Source organism: Erythrolamprus reginae, chromosome Z (assembly GCF_031021105.1).
Source record: "Erythrolamprus reginae isolate rEryReg1 chromosome Z, rEryReg1.hap1, whole genome shotgun sequence".
Lineage (NCBI taxonomy): Eukaryota > Metazoa > Chordata > Lepidosauria > Squamata > Dipsadidae > Erythrolamprus > Erythrolamprus reginae.
Genome location: NC_091963.1, coordinates 74,423,120 through 74,446,250, shown reverse-complemented (window position 1 = coordinate 74,446,250; position 23,131 = coordinate 74,423,120). Strand labels below are relative to the sequence as shown.

The 23,131-nt window shown below is 45.1% G+C and overlaps 1 protein-coding gene across 3 annotated transcripts in view; it reads right to left on the bottom strand.

Annotated features, from left to right (window-relative positions):
• LRRFIP2 (LRR binding FLII interacting protein 2) overlaps positions 1-23,131 on the bottom strand; it is a 366,589-nt gene that overhangs the window by 27,033 nt on the left and 316,425 nt on the right. For all 3 annotated transcript variants that reach the window (XM_070726340.1, XM_070726338.1, XM_070726339.1), the window contains 3 exons: positions 18,660-18,780; positions 17,943-18,022; positions 17,280-17,384 (listed from right to left, as the gene is read on the bottom strand). In XM_070726340.1, the coding sequence (XP_070582441.1) occupies positions 17,280-17,384; positions 17,943-18,022; positions 18,660-18,780 (306 nt within the window). The remainder of the gene's footprint in view (positions 1-17,279; positions 17,385-17,942; positions 18,023-18,659; positions 18,781-23,131) is intronic.

Sequence of the window (23,131 nt, the reverse complement as noted above, 5' to 3'; positions counted from 1 at the left end):
TTCCCTTGTGGAGTGCCTCAGGGATTGGTCTCCTTCCCCCTGCTATTTAATATCTACATGAAACCGCTGGGTGAGATCATCCAGGGGCATGGGATTAGGTATCATCAGTATGGTAATTTTTCTTTTTGGTATAGTCTTTTTAGATAATTCAATGCTATCTCTTTTTTCTACTCTGATTGGCGTTGGATTACCGTATTTTTCGGTGTATAAGATGCACCGATGTATAAGACACACCTAGATTTTAGAGGAGGAATACAAGGAAAAAAGTACAGTGATACCTCGTCTTACAAACGCCTCGTCATACAAACTTTTCGAGATACAAACCCGGGGTTTAAGATGTTTTTGCCTCTTCTTACAAACTATTTTCATCTTACAAACCCACCGCTGTCGCTGGGATGCCCCGCATCTGGACTCCCGTTGCCAGTGAAGCACCCGTTTTTGCGCTGCTGGGTTCCCCTGAGGCTCCCCTCCATGGGAAACCCCACCTCCGGACTTCCGTGTTCCGTGTTTTTGTGATGCTGCAACAGACGTCCGGAGGTGGGGTTTCCCAGTGAGGGGAGCCTCAAGAATCCCAGCATCGTAAAAACACAGGTCCAGAGGTGGGGTTTCGAGGACTTCAGTGTTTTTGCGATGCTGGGATTCCCCTGCTGGGATTCCCCTTCAGCATTGCAAAAACACAGAAGTCCAGAGGTGGGGTTTCCCATGGAGGGGAGCCTCAGGGGAATCCCAGCAGCGCAAAAACGGGCACTTCGGCTGGCAAAAGGAGTGAATTTTGGGCTTGCACGGATTAATCGCTTTTCCATTGATTCCTATGGGAAACATTGTTTCGTCTTTTCACCTTAAGAACCTCGTCCCAGAACCAATTAAGTTTGTAAGACAAGGTATCACTGTATTCTGAACCAAATGATGTAGTATTATATTGTTTAATAAAATACCAGTGTAGTAGAATACTTTTTACAACCATGTATACTTTTTACAACCATGTATACTTTTTAAAACCATGTACACTTTTTACAAACGTCAAACTTGTGGACTTGTGGCTTCAAGACTTGTGGACTTCAACTCCTAGAATTCCTCCACCAGTCATGTTAGCTCAGAAATAGGAATTGAAGTCCACAAGCCTTAAACGTGCCAGGTTTGAAGACCCTTGCACTCCTAACCCCTAACTCAAAGAAACAAAACAAACAAACGAGGACATTTATTTTGTTAGTTGTTCCTTTAGTCACAAAAATGGCTAGTGATAGAATCATTTACAATTACAATTCCCTGCTGAGGTTGCCTTAATATTACTACTATACCATGAGGTTTTCAAAGACCTCTCTTTTGACTACTCCAATTTTCACAATTCCAGTGCATGGAAATATATGGTGATGATGATAAACCTGAAATACTCCTTAAAAGGAGTGTTTCTAAAGCAGGAGTCTCCAACCTTGCAAGTTTTAAGACTGGTGGACTACAACTCCCAGAGTTCCTTAGCCACCTTTGCTGGCTGAGGAATTCTGGGAGTTGAAGTCCACAAGTCTTAAAGTTGCGAAGGTTGGAGGCTACTGCTCTAAAATAGCCTTTCTCAATATTAGCCATTATAAGCTATGTAGATCTCAACTCCCAGAATCCAGCCTATGCATGAAAAGCCTCCCTCCCGGATAAAAGCCGCAAGTCCATCCAGTTCAGAAACTCCTAAACCAGAACTGAAGTGGGAAGTACCGACTCTGAGAGGATTCAGCAAAATAATCTATTTTGCTGAATGCTGTCACCCTGCATTTCAGCAACCCTGTCTGCTGGAGACCCTTTCTTAAGAGCTCATCCCCTGTTCAAGAATGCCAAAGGAGTAATCCAGATGCCAACAACCCCCGCTTTGAATGCCGCCTGCCCAGAAACACCCTCTCCCAGGCAAGCGGCACTGGCGTTGGCTGCCGTAGTGGCAGATGGATTGGAGAAATGGGCTGCCTGCTGCAACTCGGAGACCCAGCCGGGCGGCGGGCTTGCGAGGGAGGGGAGGGGGCTTTTCTGAGCCTATCCAACCATGATAGGTAGGTGACAGAATGCAGCTGGCCGCTTCCATGAAGCCCCCTTACTGCTGGGGAGGGAGGAGGAAGAGGCAAGGGAGCGGTCCTTAGCCGGAGTCACCAGCAACCCGTGGCTGGTGGCAGGTCCTGGTAGATGGGCTTGTCTAGGTTTTGGAGCCCCACTACTGCTGCTCCCACCATGGAAAGGCAGCCAAGGGGAAAAGTCACCTCAGCAGTTGCCGCCGCCTCTGCCTCTGCCAGGACTGGTTAACTCAGGTGGTATGCATTGTCCCTGCCAGCTGGGATTCCTGCGAGCCAGCATTGACCGAGGAGCCCTCCCAGAAGGCTGAAAAGCGGCTTGGGCGAGCACTCTGCCCCACTCCAGAGTTGCTTGCCTGAGCCACTTTTCAGCTGGGAAGGCTCCTCGGCCAACTCTTGCTGATCTCCCGTGGGGAGGGAAGCCATGGGCTGCCAGGCGGTCTCAGCAACATTCAGTGTATAAGACACACCCAATTTTAAAAGCACTTTTTAAAGGTAAAAAGGTGCATCTTATACACTGAAAAATACGGTATATTGTTTTTATCTTTTAATTGTTATATCATTTTCTTTTCCTTTTCTAAGTTATATGATAACTACGTACCTGGTTTATTTGCCTTTTCAAATTGGTTTTGTTTTGACAGTTGTTTTTAATTAAGTCTTCTTGCTCATTTAATTCTAGTTTGTGCTTAATTAAATCAATTTGTTTCATCAAAATATGTTCATAGAATTTGTTGATGTATTGCTTGATTATCTGGGTTTTGTTTTTGAGATTCCTTTTTTGATAGTTTCAATTTATCAATTAGTTGTTTTTGTAATACAGTGATCCCCCGGTTATTGCGTCCCCAACCATTGCGAACGGGCTACATCGCGATTTTTCAACCCGGAAGTAAAAAAACACCATCTGCGCATGTGCGCCCTTTTCCTATGGCCACGCATGCGTACCTGGTGTTCCCCGCCGGGCAGATCAGCTGCTGGGCGGCTTCCCTGGGTCTTCCCCTCTTGCTGGCGGGAGGGCGAGAAGCCCCCCCCAGCACCCGCTCGCCCGCCCTTCGCCTGCCCTTCGCCCGGCCACCCGCCATTTGCTCGCTGCTCGCCCGGCCACCCGGGTTCGTTTGGCTTCGGGACTCAGTTGGGAAGCAGCACGGGTGTTTTAAAAGGTCTCCGCCGGCATGGGGGGCTTCTTAGCACCCCCCCAAACCCGGGTTGGGGGTTCGGGGTGGTGGTAGGAAGCCCCCCATGCCGGCGGAGACCTTTTAAAACACCCGTGCCGCTTCCCAGCTGAGTCCTCAAGCCAAGCGCAGAAGTTAGCCTTGAATCCCTTTGAATCCCGCCGCTTCTGCTGGATACGGGCGATGGGGGGGCGAGCTGCCACAGCCCCTGGCTTCCGCGCCGCTCGTCCCACCCACCGCCCGTATCCAGCAGAAGCTGCTGGATTCAAAGTGCTGGGGTGGGGGGCTGTCGGGACAAGCCGCGCACAAAGGCCGAGGCGAGGCTGAGCAGGAGGAGAAGCCAACCAGCGAGGCGGTGGGCTGGGAGCCGCAGGCGAAAGGAGCTCGGGCATCGGAGCACGGCGCCAGGCATTGTTCTCCGGACTCCGCCCGCTCAGCCCCGCGGTGGCCCTTTCCCTCTCCAGGCTGCGGGCGGGGTCCGGAGAACAATGCCCGAGCTCCTTTCGCCTGCGGCTCCCAGCCCACCGCCTGTCTCCTGCTGCCCGGTTTAGCCAGGACACGAGCGGCGAAATGACTTGGAGGAATGTGAAGCTGAAACCGGGCGGTTTCAGCTTCACATTCCTCCAAGTCATTTCGCCGCTCGTGTCCTGGCTAAACCGGACAGCAGGAGACAGGCTTTGAGTTTTTGACTGCGGGGGGAGAAGTAGGACTTTCCTAACTCCCTCGCCCCGCAGCCAAAACTCAAAGCCTGTCTCCTGCTGCCCGGTTTAGCCAGGACACGAGCGGCGAAATGACTTGGAGGAATGTGAAGCTGAAACCGGGCGGTTTCAGCTTCACATTCCTCCAAGTCATTTCGCCGCTCGTGTCCTGGCTAAACCGGGCAGCAGGAGACAGGCTTTGAGTTTTTGACTGCGGGGGGAGAAGTAGGACTTTCCTAACTCCCTCGCCCCGCAGCCAAAAACTCAAAGCCTGTCGGTGGCGGCGGGGAAGAAGAAGCGAAGGAAGCGCCGGAGTTTTGGTGTGGGGTTTTTTGGTCCCTTTCTCGAGGCGGAGCGGCAAAGAAGTGAGTGGGGGGGGGCAGGGCAACCCTCTAGCCTGCCCCCTCCCCCGCCGGCTTCCTCGCTGCCGCCTCTCCCTTCAGCTCATGAATAAAAAGAAGCTTGGGAAGGGGGCTGGCTAGAGGCTGGACACACACACACCCTTTTTCCCCTGGGGAAGAAAGCCGAAAAGCTCGCCGGCCCGGCCCGGGATTCCTTGGACAAGAATGCGCCGCCCGTTCTTTTTCTCCCTTTCCCGAGTTTCTTGCCTCCGCAAAGCGGTTCCTTAAAATGCCGCTTCGGCCAGGGAGGGTGGAGGGACGGCGCATCCTCCCCCCTCTTCATGGGAACGAAAATTTCCCCGGACTTGCAACCCCAACCAACGAAGGAACCAAAAGCGGGGGAGGGGAGGAGCGCCCCGATTCAGCGGCTGGCACCGGGGCGCACACGCTGCCGCGGATTTCTCCTTCTCTCCCTTTGCCCCGGCTCGGCTCCTTTGGATTTTGTGCTACTTTGGGGGGTGGACATGGGAGGAAGGGAGGCTGCTAGGAAGGCGAAAAAAAGCGTGGTGGAGAGAGAGAAAATGAAAAACAACAACAATCCAGGGAACTTTCAGTCAGGCTGGGCGTGTTAAGGGAGCCCGTCCGGAGCTCACCTCGCCTTTCTCTGCGCTCCCCACCCCGCCCCGCCAGCCCCCTTCCCAAGCTTCTTTTTAATCATGAGCTGAAGGGAGAGGCGGCAGCGAGGAAGCCGGCGGGGGAGGGGGCAGGCTAGAAGGACCCCCCCTCCATTCCCTCCCTCCCTCCTTCCCCGTTTGCGCCTTCTCCTTCTTTTTTGCAAGGGCTCACCCAGAGAGATCGCGATCTCTCTCTCGCCTGGGGGGGGTGTCTCCCCCCGGTTTATCCCCGTCGCCCGGCTTCTTCTGGCGAAGTTGAGGTGGGGGGGCGCCTTCCTTCGCTCCCACCCCGCCCCTCCCTCTCCCAAAGCCTGGGGTGTGGGGGAAAGGAAAAATCAGGAAGAGGCCGATGTCTGCTTTCCACCCCCGGGTGAAGTTCGCCTTTGGGAAACCCCATCTTCCGCTCCTTGCTGCTGCTGCGCTACCGAGCAGATCAGCTGCTCGGCGGCAGAAGGAACCTTCCTGGGGTCTTCCCCGCCGCCCACACGCAAACCCCACCATCTGCGCATGTGCGGCCATGAAAAAAGGGCGCACATGCGCAGATGGTGTTTTTACTTCCGCAGCGCTACTTCGCGAAAACCCGCTCGTTGCGAGGGGTCCTGGAACGGAACCCTCGCAATAATCGGGGGATCACTGTAGTCCTTTTTCTTTGTTCTTTCTAGCAGTATAAGCTATTGTTATTCCTCTTAAGTATGCTTTGGCTGTGTCCCATAAATTCTGCAGTGTGGTCTCTTGGTTGTTATTTTCTTTAAAAAATAATGCCATTTCTTTTTTAACCCAGTCTATATACTCCTGTTCTTTTAATATTTGTGTGTTTAGCATCCACCTTTTATTTTCCCGCCCTTATGTTTTCCATACAATTCTTAGAGGATTATGGTCTGCCCATTCATTTACATCTATCCTAACCTCATCCATTAAATTTTCAGTCTTCTGTTTGCCCAGACCATGTCTATTCTGGACCAATGTATGTGTGGGTTGGAGTAAAATGTGTATTGTCTCACTTTCTTATTCCTTGTTCTCCAACAATCACTTAGGTTTAATTCTTCGCACATTTAGTGGAACGTTTTGGGTAGAGTTTTCCTTTTTTTATATAGATTTTTGTTTAGGCTTTTATAGTCTAAATCATTGTTTATTACATCGTTGAAGTCCCCTATTAAACATATGTTTTCTATCCTATCTTAATTAGTTTTTGATGTAATTTGTAGTAAAAAGTTTTTTTGTCTGTACTCGGCACATATACCACTACTAGTTCAAGTTGGGCATCATATTTTTTTATTGAAATTACAAGAATTCTTCCTTTCTTGTCTGCATAATTTTTTTTGGCTTTTCTTTTTTTGGCATATACTGCTATTCCTTTCTTTTTTAATGTGATAATGCTGTAAATAATCTTCCTAATTTGTTGATTTCTAACTGTTTTACGTCTTGTTGTCCTATGTGTGTTTCCTGTAAGCAATTTAGACTAAGATTTTGCTTTTGTAATTTTGTAAAAATTATTTTTCTTTTAGCATATGAATTTAACCCTTTGATGTTTAATGAGAGTAGGTTTAGGGATTGTTCCACTTTTCTTTACTCATGTGTTTGTCTACTGTTAATTCTGTTTTCTGTCTGCACCCTGGTAAGAACTCTTTCCATTGGCTGCTCTTAGCTTTCTATGATGTCTTCTTTTTCTGTATTTCCTGCCTCTAATGGTCGTCCCTCTTGACTCTGGCTTTCTGGTTCTTGTTCTTCTTCCACCATAAATTCAACATAGAATTCTTGGGCCATTGCTTCATTGTCTCTCTTAATCTTTTTCCACGGAGAGTGGCGGCATATAAGTCCAATCAATCAATCAAACAATCAATCAATCAATTAACATCCCCTCTGGAATCATAAAAGAATTCTTCTTTTATTAAGTTGTTTTGCTAATGCGCGATGCCCTCTTCTATTGTCTTTGCGAAAAAGAAACCCAGTGAATGAGAAGGAGAGTGTGGAGATTGATGCTTTAAAGCAGTGGTCCCCAAACTACGGCCCACGGGCCACATGTGGCCCACTGAGGCCATTTATCCGGCCCGCCAGTGAGTGACAAGAGCACAGGGAAAAGACAGAGAGAAAGAAAGAAAAGGGAAAGAGAAGGAGGGAAGGAGAAGTGGAGAGGAATGAAGGAGGGAAGGAAGGAAGGAAGGAAAGAAGGAAAAATGGAGGGAACAAGGAAGGAAGCAAGGAAGAATGAAATGGAGGGACAGAGGAAGGAAAGACTGTTTTTTTGGGGGGGTGTAATTTTTTAAAAAAAATTTCTCAACATACATTCAAACAACACAGTCTACCATCTAATTTTCCATGAATAAAATGTGGTATTTTGTTAGTAACTAATATAAATCATCAAAAAAGTTGCAAAAGGTTTTTTTTTCTAATTTTGTCATCCAGTTACATTCATTTTCTTTTAATTAAATTCCCTCCTTAATGTTCCTTCAAAAAGTGCAACACCAATTATATTTCTAACATATTAACCATTATGCCAAAGTGCTTCCTTCTTTCTTTGTACATTTTTCATAAGCCAAGAAAACCTTGTATAGCCAATCAGATTTTAACAAAAGAAAATTAAAAACAAAACATAAACATATATGAATTTCAGATCTTCTTCCCCCTCTAAATAGTACGTTCCCATTTTGTTTTTTACTTTAAAACAAAGTATGTGCAGTGTGCATAGGGATTTGTTCATAGTTTTTTTTAATAGTCCGGCCCTCCAACAATCCAAGGGACAGTGAACTGGCCCCCTGTGTAAAAAGTTTGGGGACCCTTGCTTTAAAGATTTACTTAAAATGACTCCCTCGCTCTTTTTTTCCTCTTTCTCCCTCTTTTGAACTACAAAAATATTGAATGATTTAAATTAAGAGACTCTTGTGAGCCACATGGACTGACACAGTTGTTATAATATATAATATAAGATATTTAAAGTATTTACTGCCTTTCTTTCCTTCCGGAATCATAAAAGAATTCTTCTTTTATTAAGTTGTTTTGCTAATGCGGTGCCCTCTTCTATTGTCCTTTAGCTTTTTTGGTACTTGTTTTAGAATTCTGATTTCTTTCCTTTTGTAGAAAAGATCTGCCAGATCTTCTTCTTTGTCCTCTATTATGTTTTGGAACCTAAGATAAAATGCAGCTCTATCAATTTCTAAATTAATGATAGACTTTTTTGAGATCTCTATTAATAATCATTAATTTCTGATCCACTATATCAACTTTTCTGGAACCAAACGCTTAGCTGACCATGAGCACTTAAAAACTGAATTGAACAAACTCAAAGATGTATTAATTTCTAATGGATTCGAAGAGAAAACAATCACAAACCTAATCAAAAAAGAGACACCCCCCAAAAAACAAGATCAAGAACAGGACAATGGTACCACCATCCTCCCTTACATCAAGGGCACCACAGACAAAATTAGTAAAATTCTGCACAAACATAACATCAAAACTTCATTTTGCACCAACCAAAAAATATCTAATATCCTAAGGAGCCCCAAAGATAAAATCCAATTGGAATACCAAGGAATCTATGAAATCCCTTGCAAAACATGTGCAGCCACATACATTGGACAAACCAACCGAAGAGTGAGCCAACGCATTGCAGAACATGTGAATGCAGTTAAAAAAGAAGAAAAGACTTCCTCCCTTGTCCAGCACATTAAAAAAACAGGGCACGAAATTGACTTTGAAAAAACTAAATTACTTCACAAAACAGAGAATTTATATAGAAGAATTGCTCTAGAAGCCATAGAAATTGAGAGGAGCCCCCTTTGCATAAATAAAAGAGATGACACGTCCCGCCTACCAGAAATTTGGAAACCAGCCTTAAACAAAAAAAACACTTCATAAAAATCACCATGTCAATCCTTCTAATAATTATGAATTTGGAATTTTGAAATTTGGAAACCAGCCTTAAACAAAAAACACTTCATAAAAATCACCATGTCAATCCTTCTAATAATTATGATTACACCAACCAATCAGATCACTGAAACATAATCACCCAATCTATTTGCTACATTCAAACCAAATTTCCACCCCCACACTATATACTAGGAAGAAATGACAGTTGCAAACATTCCATTTTACAACAGCACGAAGCTTGGAAACTTCACCCTGATGATGGTGAATGTGATTTCACCGAAACGTTGCATAAATATGCAAAATATTACACAGTGCAAAACCCGAACTCAGAACAATCTACATATATATGTATGTATATATATATATATATATATATATATATGTGTGTGTGTGTGTGTGTGTGTGTGTGTGTGTGTGTGTGTGTGTGTGTGTGTGAATGATGAGGCAGCAGCCATCTCGATCACCGGAACATAGAAACTTTAATAAAACCACTTAGCTTTCGTTAGCGTGCTGCAAGATGAGGTAATGACATCATTCGACGTTATTTCACTATTTACATCTATCCCCCAGGATCTAGCAATTCAAACCATTAAAAATTTGTTGGTAACAACTGAACCAAGACACTGTAAGGCCCCCAGCACGGATGACCTCATCCAACTATTGAAATTCTGCCTAAAAACATACTTCACATTCAACGGCCAGATATACGAACAAGTAAAGGGCACGCCGATGGGATCCCCAATTTCGGGCGTGATTGCAGAAGCAGTTCTCCAGCAATTGGAAAGAGAAGCCATGGAAATATACAAACCTAAGTTCTGGACACGCTATGTCGATGACACGTTTACCATCATCAAACAACGGGATAAAATCAAGTTCATGGGAATTCTTAATTCCATATATCCGGATATTCAGTTTACGGCGGAGGAGGAGGCCAATGGCAAACTGGCCTTTCTAGATGTACAGATTAACCGGAACCCGGATGGAAGCATCGACACGGAGGTGTACCGCAAGACCACCAGCACGGATCGCATGTTACACAACGAAAGCAACCACCCCAACGCACATAAAGTCAGCTGCATACGGACATTATTCAACAGGATAAATACCCATTGTAGTACACGGGCAGCCAAACAAAAAGAACGAGCGTATCTTTACCAAACTTGTATACGTCATGGTTACTCGAGGGATTTTATCCAACGATGCGTTACACCTAGACTCCGGCAGCCTACTGAAAGCACAAACGAAACATCAGCGTGGAGGGTACTCCCGTACATACAAGGGGTATCCGAAACAGCTGCACGCATACTGGCACCCCACGGGGTCAAAGTAGCGCATAGGCCGGATCAAACTTTGAGAAAATCAGTAATGCGCCCGAAGGAAACCCTAGTGAAGGAGGAGTCTTCCTCGGTAATTTACCGTATAAACTGCAGTAATTGTACACACCACTATGTGGGTGAAACAGCTAAAAGGTTGAGAACCCGTGTACATGAACACAAACTAGCGGTCCGGCGTTAGGAACAGCGCTCCCAGATTTGGATACACATGGAGGAGCAAGGTCACGGCTTCGACTTCCAGGGAACTGAGATTCTGGCACGGGATGAAACCAAGGGAGGTCGCCTCCTAAAAGAAGCCTGGTTCTCGAATGAAAATTCTTTAAATAGACACATCGATATGCCATCGGCATACCAGGCTTTAAGGCACCAACAACGACTTAAAGGAGATGGGTCATTAAGATTGGACACAGCCCCCAGCAGAATTCCCCAGGCCAGACATAGAAACCAGCCAAATGAGGGTGGGATAACCCCCCACGAGAAACAAGGGAACATACTGGAGCAATACGGAGGTAGAGGTGGAGGAGCACAATTTAAGTCTAACATAGAGGACAAGGGGGGATTAGAACAGTGTAGACCTAGGACGAGGACATGGGTAAAAAAATTGCAAGAGCAGACATGTACCATTATAAAAAGTAACAACGACAATGGGGGGAAGAAAGGAATACCAAACACCTCCGAAGCATTGCCTCACAACTCCACCCCCTCCCTTGGGGAGGGAAAAAGGCAACAGACACGAGTAAAAGCGGCAGGTCTCCCTACAGCCAGCAGGATTAAGCCTCACAATTCCACCCCCTCCCTTGGGGAGGGAAAAAGGCAACAAACACGAGCAAAAGAGGTAGATCTCCCTTTAGCCAGCATGATTAAGCCCACAATTAGGCTTACCGCAGGGGGGAGGGAAGGGTGTGGCCCCGTGACACGGGCAATGAGCAGACTGAGTAATGCTTTATAAAGATGTTTGTCTCCCACGGCATTTTAAAACTCTGACGAAGTTAGCAGCACGCTAACGAAAGCTAAGTGGTTTTATTAAAGTTTCTATGTTCCGGTGATCGAGATGGCTGCTGCCTCATCATTCACGTATGTACCTGGAACTCGCATTTTTAGGACTATTCTTGAGATATATATATATATATATATATATATATATATATATATATATATATATATATATATATTTTCTATTCCTATATTCTATATATTCTATATATTCTATTCCTATATATTCTATTCCTATATCTTCTTTTCTATTATTTCTTAGATATATTTTACTATGAGTATCTCCTCTATAACCTTCATCATGTATTTTACTATGTGTATATTGATATATACTCACTAAAACCCTCATTGTGTATTGGACAAAATAAATAAACAAACAAATAAATAAATAAATAAATAAACAAACAACTGTATCAGTCCATGTGGCTCACAAGAGTCTCTTAATTTAAATCGTTCAATATTTTTGTAGTTCAAAAGAGGGAGAGAGGAAAAAAGAGCGAGGGAGTCATTTTAAGTAAATCTTTAAAGTATCAATCTCCACACTCTCCTTCTCATTCACTGGGTTTCTTTTTCACACTTCCTTTTTCTTGTCCGTTAGTCTCTCAGCCTTTCGCTGTTATCAGCAAATGTTCGATCTTAGCCCCCTCTCTATTTTTAAGCTCAGATTTCTCTCCGCTCTCAGTCTCAGTCTCTCCTTCGCCTTCTTCCTGCCTGTCAGCATCTCTCAGATTTCAAATCTCAGATTTCAAATCTCCAGTCTTGGGTTTCTAATGAATTTCAAAGCGTTGCAATCTTCTATGTTTATCTCACTGTACCTCACCAGCATTCTCCTCTGCTCTCCATCACTTGCCTTTGGCTAATCCGATCGCCATCTTTCGCTCGTCTCATTTCTTACTCATTCCTCCCTCAATTCTGTACGATTAGTACTCTTTCACTTATTCTCAGCTTGAATTCAAAACACACTCCAATTTTTGTCCTCTTTCCTCTTCTTTCCCCCTGTCTCCTCCTATTCCCCCTGTCAATGTCCACTTAGGACATACTTCCACCCTCACTCATTAATCAATCTAATGTAATGGTTTTATAGTTTAGAGTTTAAGGGCTAAAAATTTATTTTATGCTCTCTTATTTTTTTTCTTTTCTATATGTTTATTTGGTTATCTTTTTTCAGATCAATTTAGTTTGTATAAATCTACACGCTTCCTTCTGCGGTTCCCTCCTACTCCTTTCTTTCCCCCGCTGCAGAGCCACTGTCTTAGAATTTTTAAGTCCCTTCTTCACCTTCAAATCTTTTGGATTTCACGAATTTTGCAAGATATTGTAAGTAAATACCGTATTGGGCTTCTTCTTAGCAGATCAGGAATGTAATAAGTCTCTTGGCTTCCTCTGTTTCTATGGGCAGTCACAGTCCCTCTGCCACCATGTTGACAGGCAGGTCCCCTGCATCGGAGTTTGTGAGATTTTTCCTTCTTCACACAGGGTGATTGCTTTTCATCACTGTGCCTGATGTGTGCCTTGCTCGCTCATCCGGTGCTCCAAAGTGAATGTGCCTGTTCTCAGGCCCCCAATTGCAAAGGATCCAGGTTTGGAGAACAGAGCTCTGTTCTCCCTCACCTGCTTCTCCTGGCTCTGCCCCGGAGGTCCCGGACCAATGCCATTTTCTGAGGGACTGGAGCAAAGAATAGGACATTGACAACTCTATAAGAAGCACCTGAGAGACTGCAAGAATAACAAAATTGTATTTCTCTAATATTCGTTGAAGGCAAACTGGAACAAAGCTACAAAAACCACAGTAGAAAGGATTTAAGTAGTTCATTTCCCAGTACCCAGATTTGCAGTACCTTCATTTTGACAAAATATGCAATTCAAGTGATTTTATGAATTTTTAAAAACTGTTTACAGAGGACCTCTAATAATAACAGGGTTGGGTAATTTCAGAAAGGCCTACATATGGTTCAGAAGACATCTTCATTTTCTGAAGATATGGTCTTTTCTTGGAAAGATGCTTCTAATCAAGCTATTGTTCAATGAGTCCATTTATGGTATCAGTATCTGGCTTTGATCTGGCTATGACTGAGGTTAAGACAAAACTAAGGAGAATGGAAATTCAAGAGTAAGTTAAGAATGTATGTTTCTCAGTCTGTATTCAGGAAATGTGCTATTTTTGGAACAAAATCACTGACTGGGCAAAACAATCCCCAAATACAAGCAGTCCTTGACTTATCTGTAAACCCCTTCTAATATTTTGTTGTGAATGCCCTCAAAGGCATCCTTTTCAAGATGGAAATGATTTCATATTAAGATTGAAAAACCTCCTAATGATGTTTGCCAAAGTTTTTAGAGTCACTAAAGGAACATGATATAGTCTATATCAGTGATGGTGAACCTATGGCACAGGTGGCATGTGGAGACATTTCTGCTGGCATGTGAGCCGTTGCCCTAGCTCAGTTCCAGCATACATATGCACACTGGCCAGCTGATTTTCAGCTCACAAAGAGGCTCTGGGAGGGTATTTTCTTCATCCAGAGGGCTTCTGGTGGCATGAGGGGGCATTTTTGTCCTCCCCAGGCTCCTGGAGCCTGGGGAGGGTGAAAAACAGGCCTCCTGGGCCCACCAGAAGTTGGGAAATAAGCTGTTTCTGGCCTCCAGGAGGCCACGGAGAGGTGGGGCAGGTGAGGCATTTTTTTAATCCTTTGCAGGCATTGAATTATGGGTGTGGACACTTGTGCAGGCGCGATAGTATGTGCACACATGCTTTCGGCACCTGAGGGAAAAAAGGTTCACCACCACTGGTCTATATATTGCTGCCTAAACATGGCACTGGTGGACCTAACTCTTGGATAATAAACAAAGGAGCTAAAGATACTGTGTAATATCCTAACCAAAATGTCATGTTATATGCATCACTTCTCAAAGAAAACAGGAAAGTGAGGTGACATTTACAGATATATGCTGACTTTTTTCCTTTTCATGTGTACCACAATGGAATAAAGAAATCTCTGAATTTGTTTATAGCTCATACCCTGTCGTTCTGAAACAGTGTTCAACAGAATAAGGTCTTTAGTACCAGGATCTTGAAGGAAGCTGCTTCAAGAGGCTGAGGAAACTCTCTCTTTCTCTCTCTCTCTCTCTCTCACACACACACACATTTTTACTGATAAAGAAATAAAGGGAAACTAGTATAGATGTATTTCAAGCTATTTAGCTCTCATCAGCTAGCATACCCTTCTGGAATTTGAACTTGGACTCTTTGTGTTGTCAGGCAGTTGCTTTAACCTCTAAGCCACAAATCTCCCTGTATCAGCTGAATCAGGGGAGGGATTATGTTTTTCCTATTGAATCACCTGGTATACCCAAATATGGGAGTGAGCATACTGCTCCCTTTCATTTTTTTGGCCCCAATCCAGGGGCCATGCAGGCAGTCATTTCCTTACAAACTTTTTTTCTACATATAACATTTTTACTGATAAATAAAAAGAGACTGGTATTGATCTATTTCAAGCTATTCAGCTCTCATCAGCTAGCCATACCTTTCTAGGATTCAAATTTAGGCTATTTGTCTTGTTAGGCAGTTGGCGAAAGAAAGCAATATGCTCCTTCCCAATTTGGGTATACCAGATGATTCAACAGAAAAAAAACATATCTCTCTCTGTATCTATATACAGATATCTATATAGATATATACCGTGTTTCCCAGAAAGTAAGACAGTGTCTTACTTTCTTTTTACCCCCAAAAGCCCCACTACGTCTTACTTTCGGGGTATGTCTTACATTGGAAAAAAATTGAAAGGGTCGCGTTCCCGAAGGCATCTCCCCAGAGTCCAGAAGGGCACGCGTGGAGCCGCAGATGCGTGTCGGGGAAGCGTGTGTCTGGAGGGGAGGAGCCGCTCTGCGCAGTTGGGCAGCCCCACCTGCCTGCCGGAAAGGAGGCGGGCGAAGGAGGGCGCAGCTCCGGCCGCTCGCCTCGGAGCCGGTCGGCCTCGCTGGCCGCTTGCAGCCGAGCCTCGGCAGGACTCGGTTGCTGGGACGAGCGCCTTCGCTGCAAGCCGCCGCCCGTTCGGCTCGCTCGGGACCAGCGCCGTCCTTCGCTTTGCCAAGCCGGGGAAGAGGCGGGTGGCGCCGCGGCGAAGGCGAGGGGCGCGCGGGGAGCTGCCGGAAAGGAGGCGGGCGAAGGAGGGCGCAGCTCCGGCCGCTCGCCTCGGAGCGGGTCGGCCTCGCTGGCCGCTTGCAGCCGAGCCTCGGCAGGGGAAGAGGCGGTGGCGCCGCGGCGAGGCGAAGGGCGCGCGGGGAGCTTGGAAGTGATGTCATCGGGCTCCCCCCCGGCAATACCCCCGTGTTTCCCCGAAAGTAAGACATATGTCTTACTTTCGGGGTACGGCTTATATTAGCCGACCCCCCTGAAACCCTCAATACGTCTTACAATCGGGGGTGTCTTACTATTGGGGAAACACGGTATCATCATCTGTATCATCTCTCTCGTCCTCCCTCCTTTCCTCCCTCCCTCTCTGTCTGTCTGTATCACATTTGAAAGCTACTGGCTAGGCACAGGAATGTGTGACAAAGAAACTAAGGAACCAAAGCCAATGAAGAATGCAAACAATTCAGCAGGAACTAGTTTAAGAAGTTTTACTCTTCAGTGTAGCAAAAATAAAATCTTTCCTATTTTTCGATTTACAAAAAATACTTTACTACAACTATAAACCACAATACTGTCAGGCCAAAGCCATCATGTGGAGTTAGAGATTTTGGCCTGCCACAGTAGAATAGTAAGGGGAACTGGAAGAGGTAGTTGCATGAGAGGGAAAGTTACTAGCCACAATAAATTCCTTTCTTAGAGTCCAAGGTCATCTTTTGTTCTGCATCAACTGAAGTAAAGAGGAAGTCGGTGAAATCCCTGCACTCAGACTGGTCCTCGTGATGAACTTGTGGGTGTCGGGATGTGGGATGAACTTTAACCTGGGTGGGGAACTGGAAGGAAGTTAGTATTGGGATGGCAATGCCATGACCAACATGGCTCTGCTAATAAATTGAACCTTGGATGAGAGAATTGGACTGGAATCTGATTTATTTCTCAGATGCTCTTTGGGGCGCTGCCCCGAAAGGTCTTCCAGCTGAATTGAAAACCACCTGGGTGACCCTTCCCTCTGAGCCCAGGTTGGCCCCAAGACCACGTTGGCAAGGCCCCCAGCATGGGAGACAAGAGCCTGGGGGAAGCCCTGATATTAAGATGCCTGTGGCTGTATATATCCCAGGGATGGGATGGGATGGGCTTGGTGCCAGTGGCCCCTAGTCTCCCCCCTGCCCAGGGATTCCAGCAGCCACCTCTCTACACTGCAACCATGAGAACGACTGTTGCCTCTTCCTCTGCCCAGCCGCCTCCCCCTTCTAGCAGAATGGGACTGAGATGAAGCCCTCCCCCTCAGAAGGGAGGTCCACTAGTGTGTGGGGGTTCATCCTCTGTTTGCTGTCTGCTTTGCTGCCTGCCGTGCTGCCTGCTGCCCCTCCCAGCCTGGCAGGCCCGCCTTCCTTCCAAGCCAAATATGATGGAGACCCAAAAAAGCTTGCCTATTTCTTCTACAGTGGGGGCATATATGAGACAATATGGCCATCTGTTCTCAAGAGATATACAGTTGATTGATAGCATTTTAGAAGGGATGAATGAGAGAGAGGCAGCAGAATGGATTGCTGAACTATATGATGAAGGAGCTCCTGAGCTAAACAATGTGGCTGATTTCATTGAACTGATGACAATGAGATTCCTAAATGTTGCAAGCCAGGTGGATGCAGAGAAACAGATTGGCCTATTAAAACAATCAGGATGACCTGTAAAGGAACTGGTATGGGAATTCAGAGGGGCTGCAGGCAAGCTGAGAGAATGGCCAGCAAGACTTTTAGTTCATACTTTTAAAAATGCTCTTGACCCAAAATTGAGAAGGGCTTGTAAAATACGTAGGGTCCCTTGGCCATTCAAAACTGGTATGCCACGGCTGTTACTTTGAGTGATGTGGTTTGCACTGAGAAGAAACCTCCCCACAGCCGTGCTCACGTAGACCTTCAGGACACCGCCCTTTCCCTCGCCAGCTGGGGCCATTTCGCTCAGAGGCAATTACTATACCATTATTAATCTGTTTTCACTGAAAGGAAAAAGAGTTACTTACCTCTCGCTGAAGTTTTCTCTTTTCTGCTTTCAGTTCATCTTCTACTTTTTCTGCATTTTCTGCAGCAGTTTTATATCTCACCACCTGTCCTTCAAGTCTTAAAACCTGAAAGACCAATGGTTTGTTTATCTTCCCACATGCAAGGAAGATTCAATGTAATTTCGACTTTTCCTTAAAAGAACTAAATGGAAAACATTAACTTTTCACTGTTCCTCCAAGGAACCAATGCAAACACCAAGAATCAACGATACACAGTCAAGTGATATAACCATATCCAGAAACTCTACAGAATTCTAATTAATTCAAATGAAATGCAAACATCACATTTATATTATCACTGATTATAAGTAAGATTTTCCCAATGTAAATGTTCATGTGCACTATTTCTAGATCGGACATAGCCCTCTATTTCTTTTAACTTGAGATGTCTAAATATCTTTGCTGGCCATCAGCTCCTATACAGAGTACTTATACTATTTGGTTAAAGAGTGGTTCTTTTAAGAAAATATCAAATCCTGTACATCATTGGGCTGATAACAGTGATAAGATTTCTATACTATTAGTGCAAGAGAGACATATTATGTGATAAACTAGGGAAAAAAATAAGATAGGGAAGGCATAGAGCCCTTAAGTTTGGAATATATCATTTTAAAAGATACTTACATTTTGTTCCAAAGTAGATATATCTTGTTCAGCTTTTGAAAGTTTAAATTTAAAATCACTTATTTGTCTGTTGGCATCTCCTAGAGACAAGAAAATTTAGAATTTAAGGATTGTAAATCAAACATTCGAATTCACTTCAATCAAACCTTTACTTATTGCAAATATTTGTTGTAGTGAGAAAGAGAGCACTAAATGTGGCAATTAAGTAATTCTGGAGACCGGTATTTTTCAATATTTATTCCAGAAATGCTTAAGATCTGAGGAATTCACTCATCACTTATTGGAATATAAAATGGAGAATGACTTGTGAATAGTGTTTTAATCTTAAATACAATGAAAATGTAGTTATTTAAACTAGTCGACAGATAGATCAAAAGATTATACAAATTAATGGTCACGATATTTCTTAGAGTGTCAAGAGAGAATGTAAGAGCTCAAGCAAAAACAGGTTTTATTTCTGTAGTTTCCATTGCCTTTAGTTATGACAAGAACTCTAAAAATGTCACAACTGGTACCAGACTTTGCTTATTTTCCTTAATATCCCCTCATTTATTCTAAATTGTACCTTATACATCTATAACTGTATATGAATACTTTCATTAAATCTGCTTTATCATATGGCATAAAATTGCAAAATGCAAACTGAAAATGTGTACAAAAATCAAGACATGATTATTTAAAATGCATCTTCTTTGAATAGTGAATGAATTAACATACTCTGTATTTCAATTAATTGCAAATCAGAACCATTTTCCAGTCCTGTTGAATCAGAATTTGTGCTTTCATTCCTAGAGGATTTCTGCTGTGCTTCTTCCAATTGCAATTTCAGTTTTTTAATCTGCAATTAAAATAACATATTATTTTCAGTATTTCACTTCAAACTTTATTTATTCTTTATCTAAAATGAATGGATATTATATTTAATAAATAATTAGTATCTACTGCTATAATCAGGAATCCAGCGTGATTGTTTTCATCTTTAAATAAATCTACAGGATTTGTCTGAACAGGATCTGCTATTCCAATAAACTGGTAATTTAGCTTTGGATATCTATATCCTTTAAGATGTTAAGATTATCAAAAAAATAGTTGTGACTATTTGCACTGAATAAATTGCAAAGTTATAAAAGTGGTTTTAACTGAAACAAAAATTCTATTGTTAGAATGGGGGTTGGCTTAACTGAACGCTCCTTCTCGATGGTTGGAGTCAGCAATCGTATAGGGTTTCCCTCCTCCAATCATATTGAGGACTGAGCCTATCAATCAAATTAATTGATAGACCTGGCTACTCTGATTACATCATATCCAGTTTTAGATGAAGCTGGACAGACAGACTCGACGTGGAACCTGGTGTCTGGAGCTCCTGTTAACAAATAAATATCCCCTCTGGACAAAAGACACATTGACTGTTGAGATAGATAACAAAACATTATTATATTGGCACACAACTATAGAACAATAATAACAATCATGGTTGGCAATCGTAATCAGAGGGTGGGACTGATTGCTGACTCCAACCATCGAGAAGGGGCATTCAGGTAAGCCAATGCCCATTCTCCGAGAAGGTTGGAGTCAGCAATCAGATAGGGTCATACCAAAGTGGTTCGCCAGTCCCTATGGAGGGAACATAATGGCTAAACTAGTGCGAACAAGATCAGGTTGGCACCACCTGTTGCAGAACTCTGAGGCTAACGGCCTCATCTGCTGAGACAAAAGTGTAAATATTATAGTGACGAATAAATTGTGTCAGGGACACCCAGGTGAGAACCTGACAGACCTCTTGCAGAGAGGCCTATGTGGATCATGCATCCGAAGTGGCAGCACTGTAGGTGAAATGGGCTGTAATGTGAGCTGAAACTGGACATCCTGACAAGAAGTATGCACGAGCAATGGTGGCCTGTATTCATTTATCTATGGCAACTGATGAAGCCTTTTAAACCCATGGAGTGAAGGAGAAGTTTAATAAAAAGTGCTTCTGACTTACGAAATGAAGCTGTCCTGTCCAGGTAAATCTTAAGAGCTCATCTAACATCTAAAGAATGCCAGGCTCTCTCACATGCATGAGTGGGATAGGCACAAAGGATGGCAAAATAAGTTCTTGGGACCTGTGAAACAAGGAATTAGCCTTGGGGAGAAAGAAAGGATCCAACCTAAGCACAACGCTGTCAGCGTGGAAGATACATAGGTCCTTACGAATAGACAGGGCTTCCAATTCAGAAATACGTCTAGCTGGCATGATTGTCACCAAAAAGGTGACTTTATATGACAGGAAAGTCAAAGTGGCTTCCCTTAAAAGTTCATACGGTATTTCCATTAAGGATTCCAAAGCTAAAGGCAAGTTCCACGTAGGGAAACAGTGAACAATAGGGGGATTAACAGTAGTAGCTCCCTTTAAGAAACAGGATACTGTGAGATAGTGAGCAAGCAAAGGAAAATATTCACGGTGAGAAGAACCGTTGTACCTACCTGAACGGTCTTCTCAATGCACTGGAAGGAGAGTCCAACATGGGTATTTCTCCAATCTTATTGGTAGAGACTGAGTTAAAAATTTAAATATTAATTGAGCACCACCCCCTCTGCTCTTCCCATGAGCCAGTTTTAAAAACGAAACCATATAAAGAGGATAACCAAATTTTATTATAATAATTAACAACTGACTAACTGCCCACTCCGGCGTCCCTGCACCCATAAACATACCGGGTGGGTTTGGACTCTCCTTCCAGTGCATTGAGAAGACCGTTCAGGTAGGTACAACGGTTCTTCTCCACTGCATCTGGAAGGAGAGTCCAACATGGGATATACCAGAGATTTACGGCCCATGGGAGGGAGAAGGTCTTGTCAGGGACGTTGGAGAAACACAAACTCGTTGTAAAACACGTCTCCCGAAGGCCGCTTCAGCCGAAGCGAAGGAGTCCAACTTGTAATGCCGTATGAAGGTTGAAGGAGCTGCCCACGTGGCAGCCCTGCAGATGTCATCTATGGACGCCTGTGTGACCCAGGCTGCTGAAGTGGCCGCACTCCTTGTGGAGTGAGCTGTCACTCCTGCTGGTACGGGTTGTTCCCGAGCCCTGTACGCCTCCGCGATACAGTCTCTGATCCAAAGGCTAATCGATGTGGATGAAATTCCAAGTCCCTTCTTCCCTTGTGAGAACGCGACAAACAGTCTCTCTGTTCGCCGAAAGGATTCTGTTCGCCTCACATAAATCTTGACCGCACGGCGTACGTCTATCTTGTGCCATCTTAACTCTGATGGATGGGTACCGTGGGTGCAAAAGTCCGGAAGAATCAGTTCCTGTTTCCGGTGAAAGTCTGAATTTACCTTCGGTATAAAGGAAGGGTCTAGTCTCAGTACCACCCTGTCCGGGTGGAAGATGCAAAGGTCCGGCCTTACCGACAAGGCGGACAGTTCCGACACCCTTCGTGCCGACGTAATCGCGACTAGGAAGGCTGTTTTAATAGACAATAGTCGTAGTGATATGGACCTCAAAGGTTCAAACGGTGGCTTAGACAAGGCCCTGAGTACTAGTGCGAGATCCCACGATGGAAATCTCCGAACCGGCGGGGCATGCTGGTTCGATGCTCCCCGCAGGAAATCCTTCACCCAAGGGTGGTAAGCCGAAGATCTTACGTCCTCCACTTGTATCATGGTGGAAAGGGCCGCCACATGTCGTCTTAGTGTGTTCGGCGCTAGCCCACGCTCAAGTCCTGCTTGTAAAAATTCGAGAACAGTGATCACCGACGCCATCCTAGGGTTAACTTGTTGCTTTTCGCAAAAACCGCAAAAGGCTGCCCATGTCGTTTGGTAAATGCGAGACGTTGAAGGACGCCTTGCGGCCTGTATAGTATCAATGACCTTGTCAGGTAGTTTCAATTGTCGTAGTCTGAGCCGCTCAAGTGCCAGACGGTTAGTTGGAGCCACTGTGGGTCTGGATGTTGTAGGCTCCCCTGGCTCAGTGATATCATCCGGTCCGGGATCCTCCATGGGGGTGACACTGACAACGCCACCAGATCGGAGAACCACGGGCGACGGGGCCAATGAGGAGCTACCAGCAGCACCTCCGCTTTTTCCCGCAGAATTTTGTCCACCACTCGCTGGGCCAGGTTCGTTGGTGGGAATGCGTAAAGTAGGCCCGGTGGCCAGGGTGTCAGCAGGGCATTGACCTTCTCCGCTCCGGGCTCTGGAAACCGTGTATAGAACCTCGGCAGCTGAGCATTCCGGGAGCTTGCAAAAAGGTCTATCGATGGGGACCCAAATCTGGCGACCATCTGTTGGAAGATGCTCGGCTCTAGTCTCCATTCTGACGGATCCAGGGTAGACCGGCTTAGCCAATCTGCCTGCGTGTTGCTGACTCCCGCAATGTGTTCCGCTGACAGGGATAGCAGATGACTTTCGGCCCAGTTGAAGAGATTGTCCGTCTCCTTCATGAGTCGTTGTGACCGTGTGCCCCCTTGGTGGTTCAAGTGGGCCCTGGTCGCGACATTGTCCGTGAGCACCAACACGTGCCTTCCCTGGACCAAAGGTGTAAATGTCTGTAGAGCTAGGAATATTGCTCTTAGTTCCAAGAAGTTTATGTTGACGGGCGATAGATCCTCCGCCCTCCACAGACCTTGAGCCATCTGGGTCCCGATGTGGGCACCCCATCCTGTAAGGCTGGCGTCTGTGGTCAGGATGACCTGGTTCCGCCTCTGGAATGGAGATCCGATGGCTATTGCAGTAGATGTCCACCAGCTTAAGGAGTCCTTGACCTGCTGTGGCAAATGTACTAGCCTGTGGGAATGGCTCACCTTGGTTCTCTGAGCTGGGAGCAGGAACCATTGTAATGTCCTGATGTGATATCTGGCCCAAGGAACGATGCCAATCGCTGACACCATAGTGCCTAGAATCTTTGACAGTAGAGATAAGGGAACTGGTCCCCGGTGGATGCTGGACACCAAGCGTCGTATGTTGTTCTGTCGTTCTGTCGACAGTGCTACCGTGGCCGCCTGAGTGTCTATAACCGCACCAAGGTGTAGTAAACTGGTGGTGGGCGTGAGCTGGCTCTTTCCCACATTGATGAAAAAGCCGTGGCGTTGCAGTGTGTGTATGGTCTCGGTGAGGTTTCTCCTTGCCGCTGCCTGGGACCTGGACAAGATGATGATGTCGTCCAGGTAGGCCATCAATCTGATGGATCGTGCTCGCAAGTTGGCTG